The sequence below is a fragment of the Pseudophryne corroboree genome, chromosome 1, assembly GCF_028390025.1.
Source record: "Pseudophryne corroboree isolate aPseCor3 chromosome 1, aPseCor3.hap2, whole genome shotgun sequence".
In the NCBI taxonomy this organism is placed as follows: Eukaryota; Metazoa; Chordata; class Amphibia; order Anura; family Myobatrachidae; genus Pseudophryne; species Pseudophryne corroboree.
Window position 1 is genome coordinate 963,762,960 of NC_086444.1, and position 13,849 is coordinate 963,776,808.

Consider the following 13,849-nt stretch of genomic DNA (forward strand, 5'->3'; position numbering starts at 1 on the left):
CACCAGACTAACCCTAACAACATTTTGGCTGCTGACCTCACAACCAGCACTGGTGTTATTTTGCAGATGCCATGGATCAGAATTGTTACACACTTCAGCTATCTGGGATTCTCTCAGGTATGTATTTACATAGCAGATATTTAAGACACTAAATTATTTATGCTTTTGTGATATCAAATTTCAGCGACCATTTGGCTGGTGCACATGTTCTTCCATTCTCTGCCCTGGCAATCATACTTCTTACCCTGCTCATTATCATCCATATCACAGGCCTGTCATGATTTCTATAACCACTCCCAATATTGTAGTTACAGCTGGGTACTAGTAGACTTCCCAAAATGAAGTGGTCATTAACATCTCACTGATCGCGGGAGCAGATGTTACCTGGGGAAAACATCCTGTTTTTAATGCCAATTCAGTCTTGCCCCAGAAACCAGCTGGAACAGCATTTGGAGAACCTCATAATAAATGAACGCAACTTCACAGCTCTCCTTATCAATCTTTGCAAACAATTCTATAGAAGGAGGCAAAAATAAAGATTATTTCAAGGACACATTACCAGATGGCTTACCACAAGCGCATGGCTGATGACATTAAGCTAATACTAGGGTAATGCAAAGTGACAGGGCAGCAGCACCACCAATGCTCTAAACAGATGCCATGATATACCCTTCTGCCACCACATATTGGTGGTATATACACCCATTACTGTATCACACATGACAACCACAGGAAAACTGCTGATATTTACTGTAATGAAATGTATATAGTGATACACACATGGCTGCCTGTTCCCCACAGTCTATTTGAATGAGGATTGTTCACTCTGGATGGGTTCACTCTCTCCTGTTGAATCAGCACTATATAGGACAGGTACTGTCTTGCCACCATTGAAGTGACACTATCTGCTCATTAACCTTTTGAGATTAGTCATATTTTATGGCTGGTTGCTCTTCAGGGCACTGCTATGGCTGCCCACTAGTCTCTGCCAGCATGATACAGTCCAGGAATAATTGGCAGTGTATGTCTCACCAGCTCACAGTAGGTAGAGTGGTCAATAGTAGCAGCAAGATGACGCATACAACAAGGACTGGGAAATGCATAGATAACAGTTCTAGATGACACATAGGTTAGCTGGTGCGATGGTTAATATGTTAAATAACCTAATAATTCAAGTTAGAAACTTGTCAAATTTAAGGTTACTCTGAAACCAAATGTATGGCTGTATTATTGGCTACCATGCAGTAGTATATCCTATAAATCATCACAATAAATGTAACCATTGGCGCAATATGTATACAGATTGACTTGCCCTTGGCCTCAGACCCATGTTCTTACAAGCCAACGTGGTGTTATTTTGAATGCACAGTGCACGTTTGAGACACTTGCCGCTTAGTAATATACTGAAGCCATCTACAGTATAAGTATGTGCATTTATACACACACCAATGTACAACTTGATTACTGTAAGGCTGGCAGCACAGTTTTGTAGACCTAAAACATAAGGAAGACATTAAAGAAACAAATTGTACAAAACAAATTTTTTTGTAAAAACTTTTGTTTTTCTTTTAAACACATAAAAATTGTAGAATTTATATAAAGCTCTTCTGTTTAGAATTCAGTGGTTCTCAACCTCAAGTACCCCCAACAGTTCATGTTTTCCAGGTCACCTAGCAGTTGAACAGGTGTATTCATTACTCACTGACACATTTTAAAAGACCCACAGGTGGAGAAAATTATTTCACTTTCAATCCCGTGAGGAGACCTGGAAAACATGAACTGTTGGGGGTACTTGAGAACCACTGGTTTAGATCACATCCATAAATAAGGCATTGTCCACAGTTGATATGTACCATGCCCCACAGTAGTCTCCAAGCTGACCAGTCAAAAACAAAAGTCATTCTATGGCATGAAACCATTCTCTGAAACAAAAAAATCAACTGCTCATTCTACATTAGTAGGTTAGTGCAAGCACATGAGCACGTAGTGGAGATCCTCAGCCCTCGCATATCACATTCAATAACAACTTCATCAGCAATTAATGGCTTTTCAGAAAAGCTCTGGTCTCTGATGGTGGAAGCATTTAGTCACCAGATAGGATAAAATACTGCAGTCCAGTGCGCTTTACATTCCATTGTAGGCAGGCCCGCCTCCTCCTTCCGGCACAACCCAGTTAATATTCTGACTTGGATCTTTAATGTCACATGTCTTGCAATGTACACAGTTCTGAGCATTGATTTGTAACCGTGATCCTTCACCCGATTCTAGAGGGACAAATTCATAAACACCTGGAAGAGGATTAGAGAAAGTTACTGTCTGCTGCGCAAGGGCATAGCTACCATAGGTGCGGGCAGTGCAGCTGCTTTGGGGCCCGGAGCTGAGAGGGGCCCACCTTCCCTGTCACTGTTACACGTGTCATATACATTTTCCACCAATGGAGGTACATAATGGCACTTACAAATGTTTGCCTTGAGGCCTACAAATATCTACTTGTGACCCCTGGACCTCTTTGTAATGTGGTTTAAAATAAACTGAAGGGCACTGTAATGTGGCATAATATAGGCTGACCATACTAGCCCTTTAAACTGGAACACTCATGAATTACACAAATTCTGTTGCTGATTAAAACCAGGTGACATGCAGGCTTGAAGTCAGCCAGCCACGGAACCTGTGTAATTCATGAGTGTCCCAGTTTAAAGGGCTAATATGGTCAGCCTACATAATATGAACTGGGGATACTGTATGTCATAATCTGAATTGTGGATACTGTGTGGCATAATGTGTACTGGCAGCACTACAATGTGACAATGTGAATCAGGGCACTACTATGGCTCATAAAATAAACTAGGACACTACTATGGGACATAACATTAACTAAGGCACTACTAATGGTTCAACATATGAACTAGGGCATAACTATGGGGCATATTCAATGTAATAATCTTCACTCATCGAGATGTGTTTTTTTTTTTTTTAGGATACACATTTCCCAAGTTGGGGCCTTGCGGGTACCTGAATCGGCCCAGTACAATGCTCATAATACATAGCCCTTACTTTGGCTCAACACATGAATAAAACAATTCTATAAACAAACACATTTCATACCACTGTAACCTGCTGCCATTGCAATTACAAATGCTGGGGGAAGGTAATCAAAGAAAAAATATTTTGGGATTTCTTTAGTGTTTTATTCCCTACTAGTTACCAGCCCATCAAAATGACGGAACAACATAACCGTAATGTCAGCACCGGCAGCTGTGCACGGCTGAACGGAGCAATACTTAGATTGCTCCGTCGGGCGCCATCTATTAGCCGCCGGCACGCAAAACACTTTAACCCCCCCCCCCCCCACAGAGGGGAGGAGCAGTGTTGTTACCTGAAGCATAATCCTATATAGTTAGAGGCTATGTGGGCACTCACCTGCTGGGCAGTACCTCTGCTCTGGGCCATCATATATAGCTAGATTCTTACTGACTGGTACACTGTCATCACGTAGTGTTAGGTGTACAGGCTGGTCATGTTCATGGTTAGTGCCACTTAGAGCCACCGATGAAAGCAGGTCAAAACTTATTTTGCCATCAGGTTTGGGGTACTCTATTGGTGTGCAGTCCTTGGCTGGCTTTAACTGAGCGCTGTCCAAACCTGGGGAAGAAATGAAAAAGTACAGCTACGTAAAAAGCTGCCTGCCACCCGATAAAGAAGTGCCATGAGCATATTATGAAGATATAAGCATAGAAGTACGAACTGTGGGTAACCTCTCTCTTGGCGTAACACTAGAAAAATGGCAATAGAAAAAATAAGATTATAATCCTACCGGTAAATCTTTTTCTCCTAGTCCGTAGAGGATGCTGGGGACTCCGTAAGGACCATGGGGTATAGACGGGCTCCGCAGGAGACATGGGCACTCTAAGACTTTAGATGGGTGTGAACTGGCTCCTCCCTCTATGCCCCTCCTCCTGACCTCAGTTATAGAACTGTGCCCAGAGGAGACGGACAGTACGAGGAAAGGATTTTTGTTAATCTTAGGGCGAGATACATACCAGCCCACACCATACACACCGTAGAACATGGTATATACTAAACCAGTTAACAGTATGAACAAAACAGCATCAGCCAGAGACTGATCTCAACTGTAACATAACCCTTATGTAAGCAACAACTATATACAAGCCTTGCAGAATTTGTCCGCACTGGGACGGGCGCCCAGCATCCTCTACGGACTAGGAGAAAAAGATTTACCGGTAGGTTTAAAATCTTATTTTCTCTTACGTCCTAGAGGATGCTGGGGACTCCGTAAGGACCATGGGGTTTATACCAAAGCTCCAGACCGGGCGGGAGAGTGCGGATGACTCTGCAGCACCGATTGAGCAAACATGAGGTCCTCCTCAGCCAGGGTATTAAACTTGTAGGATTTTGCAAAAGTGTTTGAACCCGACCAAGTAGCTTCTCGGCAAAGCTGTAATGCCGAGACATCTCAGGCAGCCGCCCAAGCAGAGCCCACCTTCCTAGTGGAATGGGCCTTTACCGAATTTGGTAACGGCAATCCAGCCGTAGAATGAGCCTGCTGAATCGTGTTACAGATCCAGGGAGCAATAGTCTGCTTGGAAGCAGGAGCGCCAACCTTGTTGGCTGCATACAGGACAAACAGTGCCTCTGTTTTCCTAACCCGAGCCGTCCTGGCTACATAAATTTTTAAGGCCCTGACTACATCAAGGGATTTGGAATCCTCAAAGTCCCCCGTAGCCACAAGCACCACAATAGGTTGGTACATATGAAACGACGAAACCACTTTAGGCAGAAATTGAGGACGAGTACTCAACTCTGCTCGATCCACATGGAAAATCAGATAGTGGCTCTTGTGAGACAAAGCTGCCAATTCGGACACCCGCCTCGCAGATGCCAGGGCCAACAACATGACCACCTTCCAAGTGAGAAATTTAAATTCAACTGTTTGAAGAGGTTCAAACCAGTGTGATTTAAGGAACCGTAACACCACGTTAAGGTCCCACGGTGCCACTGGGGGCACAAAAGGAGGTTGGATGTGCAGCACTCCCTTTACAAAAGTCTGGACTTCTGGGAGAGAAGCCAATTCCTTCTGAAAGAATATAGATAAGGCCGAAATCTGCACCTTAATGGAGCCTAACTTTAGGCCCATATCCACTCCTGTCTGTAGAAAATGGAGAAAACGACCCAGCTGAAAATCTTCCGTATGAGCATTCCTGGCTTCACACCAAGATACATATTTCCTCCAGATACGGTGATAGTGCTTCGCCGTTACCTCCTTCCTAGCTTTGAGTAGAGTAGGGATGACTTCCCCCGGAATACCTTTCCTAGCTAGGATTTGGTGTTCAACCACCATGCCGTCAAACGTAACCGCGGTAAGTCTTGGAACACACAGGGCCCCTGTTGCAACAGGTCCTCCCTGGGAGGAAGAGGCCACGGATCCTCTGTGATCATTTCCTGAAGATCTGAATACTAGGCCCTTCGAGGCCAATCTGGGACAATGAGTATTGTCTGCACTCTTGTTCGTCTTATTATTCTCAATATTTTTTAAATAAGTGGAAGCGGAGGGAACACATAGACCGACTGAAACACCCACAGTGTCACCAGGGCGTCCACCGCCACTGCCTGAGGGTCCCTCGACCTGGAACAATACGTCCGAAGCTTTCTGTTGAGGCGTGAAGCCATCATGTCTATTTGAGGAAGTCCCCAACGACTTGTTACCTCTGCAAAGACTTCTTGATGAAGTCCCCACTCTCCTGGATGGAGATCGTGCCTGCTGAGGAAGTCTGCCTCCCAGTTGTCTACTCCTGGAATGAAGACCGCTGACAGAGCGCTTACATGATTTTCCACCCAGCGAAGAATCCTGGTGGCTTCTGCCATTGCTGCTCTGCTCCTTGTTCCGCCCTGGCGGTTTACATGCGCCACGGCTGTGACGTTGTCTGACTGGATCAGAATGGGTAGGTTGCGAAGAAGGCCGTTGTATATGGCCCTTCATTCCAGTACATTGATGTGTAGACAAGCCTCCTGGCTTGACCATATTCCCTGAAATTTTTTTCCTTGTGTGACTGCTCCCCATCCTCGGAGGCTCGCGTCCGTGGTCACAAGAACCCAATCTTGAATGCCGAACCTGCGACCCTCTAGAAGGTGAGCACTCTGGAGCCACCACAGGAGAGAGACCCTGGCCCTGGGGGACAGGCTTATCCTCCGATGCATCTGTAGATGGGATCCTGACCACTTGTCCAGAAGGTCCCACTGAAAAGTTCTCGCATGGAACCTGCCGAACGGAATGGCCTCGTAGGCCGCCACCATCTTTCCCAATACTCGAGTGCATTGATGAACTGACACTCTTTTTGGTTTCAGCAGGTCCTTGACCATGTTCTGGAGTTCCTGGGCTTTTTCCATTGGGAGAAAAACCCTCTTATTACGTGTCCAGAATCATGCCCAAAAATGACAGCCGAGTTGTCGGAACCAACTGCGACTTTGGTAGATTGAGAATCCAGCCGTGTTGTTGTAGTACTCTCAGGGAGAGAGATATACGCTTTTTAGTAACTGATCTCTTTATCTTGCCTTTATCAGGAGATCGTCCAAGTATGGGATAATTGTGACCCCCTGCTTGCACAGGAGCACCATCATTTCCGCCATTACCTTGGTGAAAATTCTCGAGGCCGTGGAAAGCCCAAACGGCAACGTCTGAGACTGGTAATGACAATCCTGTACAGCGAATCTCAGGTACGCCTGATGAGGAGGATATATGGGGACATGAAGGTATGCATCCTTTATGTCTAGTGACACCATAAAATACCCCCCATCCAGGCTGGAGATCACTGCCCGGAGAGATTCCATCTTGAATTTGAACTTCTTCAAATATAGGTTTAGGGATTTTAGATTCAGAATTGGTCTGACCGAGCCATCCGGCTTCGGGACCACAAATAGGGTTGAATAAAACCCTTTCCCCTGTTGCACTAGGGGAACCCTGATAATCACTTGCTGTTGACACAGCTTTTGTATGGCAGCTGAAACTATTTCCCTCTCTGGGGGAGAAGCTGGCAAGGCCGATTTGAAAAATCGGTGTGGAGGCGCATCTTCGAACTCCAGCTTGTAGCCTTGGGATACAATTTCGACCACCCAAGGATCCAAATCCGACTGAACCCAGACCTGGCTGAAGAGTCGAAGACGTGCCCCCACCGGTGCGGACTCCCGCAGCGGAGCCCCTGCGTCATGCAGTGGATTTTGTAGAGGCCGGGGAGGATTTTTGTTCCTGGGAACTAGCCGTAGCTGCCGTTTTTTCCCCTCTACCTCTGGCGAGGAAGGAAGAGTCATGCCCCTTTCTGAACTTGTAAGACCGAAAGGACTGCATCTGGTATTGAGGTGTTTTCTTCTGCTGTGGGGGAACGCAAGGCAAAAAAGAAGACTTACCCGCGGTAGCTGTGGAAACCAGGTCCGCGAGGCCCTCCCCAAATAAAACTTCACCTTTGTAAGGTAAAGTCTCCATATGTCTCTTTGAGTCAGCATCACCTGTCCATTGACGGGTCCACAGGGACTTTCTAGCAGAAACTGCCATGGCATTTGCTCTTGAACCCAAAAGCCCAATATCTCTCGCAGCCTCTCTCATATATAACGCTGCGTCCTTGATGTGCCCTAAGGTCAACAAAATACTATCTTTATCTAGGGTGTCAATGTCAGATGACAAGTTATCTGCCCAAGCTGCAATTGCGCTACCCACCCATGCCGACGCTACTGCAGGTCTGAGCAGGGCTCCCGTAGTCGCATAAATTGATTTTAAGGTAATTTCATGCCTGCGATCCGCAGGATCCTTTAGGGCCGCCGTGTCTGGGGACGGTAGTGCCACCTTTTTGGACAAGCGCGTCAAGGCCTTGTCCACCGTGGGCGAGGATTCCCACCGTACCCTGTCCTTTGAGGGGAAGGGATACGCCATAATAATTCTCTTGGGAACCTGCAGTCTCTTGTCTGGAGTTTCCCAAGCCTTTTCAAATAAAGCGTTCAGCTCATGAGATGGGGGAAACGTTACCTCAGGTTTCTTTTCCTTAAACATGCAGACCCTCGTGTCAGGGACAGAAGGGTCCTCTGTGATATGCAAAACATCTTTTATTGCAATAATCATATATTGAATACTCTTGGGTGCAACCTTGCATCATCATAGTCGACACTGGAGTCGGAATCCGTGTCTGCTATCTGGTAAAAGGGACGTTTATGGGACCCTGAAGGGTCTTGTGACACAGTAACAGCCATGGATTGACTCCCTGCTTTTTCCTTGGACTCTGCTTTGTCCAATCTCTTAAGTAATAAAGCCACATTAGCATTTAAAACATTCCACATGTCCAACCAATCAGGTGTCGGCTGTGCCGACGAAGACACCACCACCATCTGCTCTGCTTCCTCCCTAGACGAGCCTTCCGCCTCAGACATGTCGACACACACGTACTGATACCCCCACACACACTGGGATATATGAATATGAAGACAGACCCACAATAAGGCCCTTTGGAGAGACAGAGAGAGAGAGAGAGTATGCCAGCACACACCCAGCGCCACTAGATACTGAAACAAAGTCTAGCACCAAATAAATGTGCCCCCCCCCCCCCCCTCGTTTTTGCCCCCTGTTACTTGTTCAGCAGGGGAGAGTCCATGAGCAGCTTCTCTGCAGCATGCTGTGGAGAAAATGGAGCTGGTTAGTGCTGGAAGATCAAGCTCCGCCCCCTCGATGGCGGGCTTCGGTCCCGCTATTTTTATTATACTGGCAGGGGATTTATTATATACTGCCTCCGCAGTATCTATATACGTGTGCCAGTCTTATGTGAGGTAAAAATTGCTGCCCAGGGCGCACCCCCTGCGCCCTGCACCCTTGCTGTGCCTGTGTGTGTTGTGGGAGCAATGGTGCGCAGCGCGGTACCTCATGAAGATCTGAAGTCTTCTGCCACCTTTGAAGTCTTCTTGCTTCCTATACTTACCCGGCTTCAATCTTCCGGCTCTGTGAGGAGGACGGCGGCGCGGCTCTGGGACGAACAGCAAGGACGACACCTGTGTTCCGACCCTCTGGAGCTAATGGTGTACAGCAGCCTAAGAAGCAGAGCCCATCAGTCCAGGAAAGTGGCTCTGCTTCTCTCCCCTCAGTCCCACGATGCAGGGAGCCTGTTGCCAACAGTGCTCCCTGAAAATAAAAAACCTAACAAAAGTCTTTTCAGAGAAACTCAGTAGAGCTTCCCTGTAGTGCATCCAGTCTCCTCTGGGCACAGGATATAACTGAGGTCTGGAGGAGGGGCATAGAGGGAGGAGCCAGTTCACACCCATCTAAAGTCTTAGAGTGCCCATGTCTCCTGCGGAGCCCGTCTATACCCCATGGTCCTTACGGAGTCCCCAGCATCCTCTAGGGCGTAAGAGAAATAAATGATAATAAAGTGATTAGCTATAAGAAGAAACCTTATATTTTCTTCAGGCGAGTGAAAACTGAACACTAAAGCATCAGGGAAGACTAGCAAAACTTATCCTGTCGCTTAGGGGCTGAGAGTGGGAAAGCCTTCAGTAGTGTGTATGTTACTCAGTATAGTGCTGCTGGTGTGAAGGGCACTTAAAATATGGGCAGGGAAAAACCTACAAAAGTTGACTGGTTTCCCCGGCCTGTGCAAGGGTGCAGTGTAGTTGTCTATTTTTTGATATGTAGATTTGTGTATGATAAGGTGTGTTTGGCTATGTAATAAACAGAAGGATAAATCTGTCCGATATAACTTTGTATAGCAATATTAGAGTAGAATAGGTTTCATTACTAGCTACAAGGCAGGTTTTAGTTTTGTGGTGGAAGTAATGCATAGTTAGTACTGCAGGGAAAGAGAGGAATGCAGCGCATCTATATTTTTCTTGGGGGACAAAAAAAAAAAAAAAAAAGTCACCACCTTGCCACGACTGTCAGTGTATATCTAGCACCTCTTTCTCCTTCATCCACCAGGGGAAACTGGAAGGTCATTACACAGTGGGGTATAGATGGTGGACAAGTGGAGCCGGCACTTTAAATTATTTGAACAGTGACTGGCTCCTCCCCTCTATGCCCCCCCTACCGACCAGTTTCAAAAATGTGCCCGAGGGAGCCGGTTCTCTCTCAGGGCTTCTCCAGAGATTTATCTATTTTCCAGCTGAGGACAGATAGGCAGCCTACTGCCCCTGTGTCTGCACCGTGGGAGCTGCCGGTGGGGCTTTGGCACAGTTTCTTTAAACTACAGCCACTGTCCCAGCATCCCAGCACCAGTAATTCCTACTATGATGAGTGCTAGAAAGGAGGTCACTTCTAGACACTATTACCGCATTTGGAGGTCATACATCTCATGGTGTGAACAGCGTCAATTCTCGCCTACTTCCTTTAGGTTGGCCAGACTTCTACTTTTCCTACAGGCTGGCTTCTCGGCGGGTTTGAGCCTAGGGTCACTAAAGGTTCACATTTCCGCCATGTCAATTTTTTTCCAAAGAAAATTGGCCTTACTGCCTGCGCTACAGACTTTTCTTAAGGGGTTATCCGCCTTAAGCCACCTTTTGTCCCTCCCACAGCTCACTGGGATCTGGATACAGTTCTTTCGTTTTTTCAATCATCCCTGTTTGAGCTTCTGAAAATCGGTGGAGCTCAATTCCTTACATGCAAGGTGGTGTTACTGTTGGCACTGGCCTCAGCTCGGAGGGTCTCCGAGTTGGGAGCTCTCTCGTGCCGTCCTCCGTATTTGATCTTCCATGAGGACAACGCAGAACTTCGCACACACAGTTCTTTTTTACATAAGGTTGTTTCAGCCTTTCATATTAATCAGCCTATTGTAGTTCCAGTACTCTCAAACGACTCCGCCTCTTCAAAACCCTGGACGTTGTTCGGGCTCTGAGGATTTATGTAGAGAGAACAGCTACGTTATGCAAGACGGATGCTCTTTTTGTGCTCTATGATGCCGCCAAGCCTGGTTGGCCGGCCTCAAAACAGACATTAGCATGTTGGATCAGATTTACTATTCGACAGGCGTATCTAGCAGCATCACTACCTCCGCCTACTTCAGTCTCCGCCCATTCCACTAGGTCAGTGGGTTCTTCCTGGGTGGTTGCTAGAGGAGTTTCCTTGACGCAGTTGTGTAGAGCGGCAACTTGGTTGGGGAAACATACGTTTATCAAGTTCTACAAGTTTGATACTTTCGCGGCTTCACCGGCTCAGTTTGGCTGAGCGGTATTACAGGACTCTCAGCGCTTTCCCGTCCGTAATGGGAGCTCTGGGACCATAATGACATTCCAGTGTCCCCTAGTGGGGATTTTGGTACTTACCGGTAAATCCATTTTTCTGATTCCACAGGGGACACTGAACGCCCTCCCAGTGATGGGTGTCTTTGGGTATAGTTTCTCCAGTGTGGGAGAATTTTCCTCAGAGTTATTTACATTAATGTTGACAGATGACAATGACAAGCGTTCTTGTATATACATATATATATATATACACACATATATATTATATATATATATATACATACATATATACACACACACACACACACACACAGTTCTCGTTCTTTCTCCTCCTCCTCTGTCGTGTTGTATCGAGTCGTCTCCCCTCAGGCTCAGTTTTCGAAACTGGTCTGTAGGGGGGGCATAGAGGGGAGGAGCCAGTCACTATTCAAAGAATTTTAAGTGCCAGCTCCACTTGTCCACCATCTATACCCCACCTTAATGACCTTCCAGTGTCCCCTGTGGAATCGGAAAAATGGATTTACTGGTAAAGTACCCGTTTTTTGAATTAAGTAATTTTTTTAATTAAGACTTTAAAAAGGCATAACGTACATACAGTACTATTAAACAGGAACAGAACTTTTTTTCTTTTCATAAAAGATAATACAGCAAGTGCAATTTTAAAGAAATGACACTAGAAGAAAAGCATAGTATTCATAACCACAGTACAGAAGAATAGCAAAAACAGAATGATCATACAGTTGCGTAGGAACAACAGTGTCGACAGTAGTTGTAGTAAAGACTAGAAATCTAATATTCCAAGAGCTGCTAAAGAACTGATTAGGGAATGGGGGCTGAGACAGAGTCAGCCTTGGGAGAAGGTTTGGAAAGCTCAGAGTCAAACCACGTCGCCCAGATGTTGTTAAAGGGCCATTATTATGGACCGGTGTCCATTATGTTCCCGAATCCGGGATTGGCCACCCTAGTACGAGCTATGCATACTTTAGCTAAACTGCAAAGATTTAGAAAATATTGACAGTAGGAGTAAATAACCCATGTGGCACACAGGTAGAGGACACCACCCCAAATACTCTGTTCCAAAAAGAAGAGACCAAAGGGCAGTCCCATAATAAGTGCCAGAATGTACCCCAGGCAGCTCCGCATTTAGGACATGGAGACGTTTCCCTACCAAGAAATCTACTCAGACGTACTGGGATAAGATATACCCTGTGCAAAAGAAACAATAGTATTTGTTGATATTGAATAGAGGAAGTGGAAACCAGGGGGCACTCCAGAGCCAATCGCCACTTATCCTCCCGTATAACTCCCAGATCAGCCTCCCATTTTATTCTAAGACTCTGTAGTGATGGGCTTGTAGGAAAAATTAATACAAATTGGACAACATCATACATTATTTAATGGGAGAGTACTCAATGATCAAGGAAGTGTGGGATATGGGGGGGGGGGGGGGTTGGGCATCAAGAAATTGAGTGGACAAGGCATGTCGGAGTTGCAGAAACCTGAAGAAGTGGACAGTAGGCAAACTAAGCTCCTGTTGTAGTTGACTAAATGAATTAAGAATCCCTGAGGTATGGAGTTGAACACTCCCACTACCCCAAACCTGTATAGTGGAGTGTTCAAACAAAGCTCTGGAATGTCATAATGGAGTATCTGGGTCGAGACCCTCCACCGCCAACAGTTTCAAGACATGCTCCCATACACCTGTTGCTTGGAAAACTAAAGGGATCCTAGATTTCTTACCACATAAAGTCTGTAAAGGGGTGAAAGATAGGCCCAGCTGCACAACTAGCTACGAGCTAAGTAGGACACATAATAATACAGTCTGAAGCGTGGGAGTGCAAGCCTCCAAGCACCCTCAATCTCGTTAGCACATTAAGTTGTATTCAGGCCTGATGATCCACCCATATCAGGGAAGAAATTAGACTATTTACCTGCTGAAAAATCCCAGAGAGAAGAACCATAGAATTATGGAAAATGTTTAAGAATTTAGGAAGCACCACCATCTTTATTAAATTAACACGACCCCACAATGAGGGAAAGTTTCACCAAACCCTAACCCAGGCCTTCAAGTACTCCAATTGCAGTGTGACATTAAGAGAAATAAATCCTGAGGTGTGTTTAAAATCCAAACATCCAAATATTTGAAATTGTCCACCCATTGGGAGATGGACTTGAGGAGAGATCGGGTGTGGGCCCCTAAGGGAAGAATGCATGAGTTATCCCAGTTTATGGGGGTGTGGTATGTTAGGTAGATTAGACTAAAGGCCCGTACACACTGGACGATATATCGGCCGTTCTCTTGATAGGGGGCAAAAAAAAAAAATCAATAACTTCTACCGCTTTCAAAAAGGTCAATGGAAGCTGAAATAATGGACAACTACCTCATGGAAGCCAGATACAGTATACCAAACAGTACTTAGCAGAGTTAGGAATGAGTGCTTATGAAATACAGTAACATTTTGTCATAACATTTCAGAAACTGCATGGCTGGTCTCTTGCACTCTTTTGCTCTAATACACCACCTGCTTTAGGATTTATATTCAAAAACATTATGTCTCCATAATCCCAAAAATGTCAGTCTTCTTGGAAAGTGGTTTGTTCCTTTGTAAGGTAAAACGTTCTCAAA

The 13,849-nt window shown here is 45.7% G+C and overlaps 1 protein-coding gene across 1 annotated transcript in view; it reads right to left on the reverse strand.

The window, feature by feature from the left end:
- Positions 1-733: 733 nt before the first annotated feature.
- The window catches only part of ETFDH (electron transfer flavoprotein dehydrogenase), a 56,013-nt gene continuing 42,897 nt past the window's right edge, over positions 734-13,849 (reverse strand). The window contains exons 12-13 of the mRNA XM_063920472.1: positions 3,421-3,642; positions 734-2,288 (exon numbers count right to left, since the gene is read on the reverse strand). Coding sequence (XP_063776542.1) covers positions 2,125-2,288; positions 3,421-3,642 — 386 coding nt within the window. The 3' untranslated portion in view covers positions 734-2,124. The remainder of the gene's footprint in view (positions 2,289-3,420; positions 3,643-13,849) is intronic.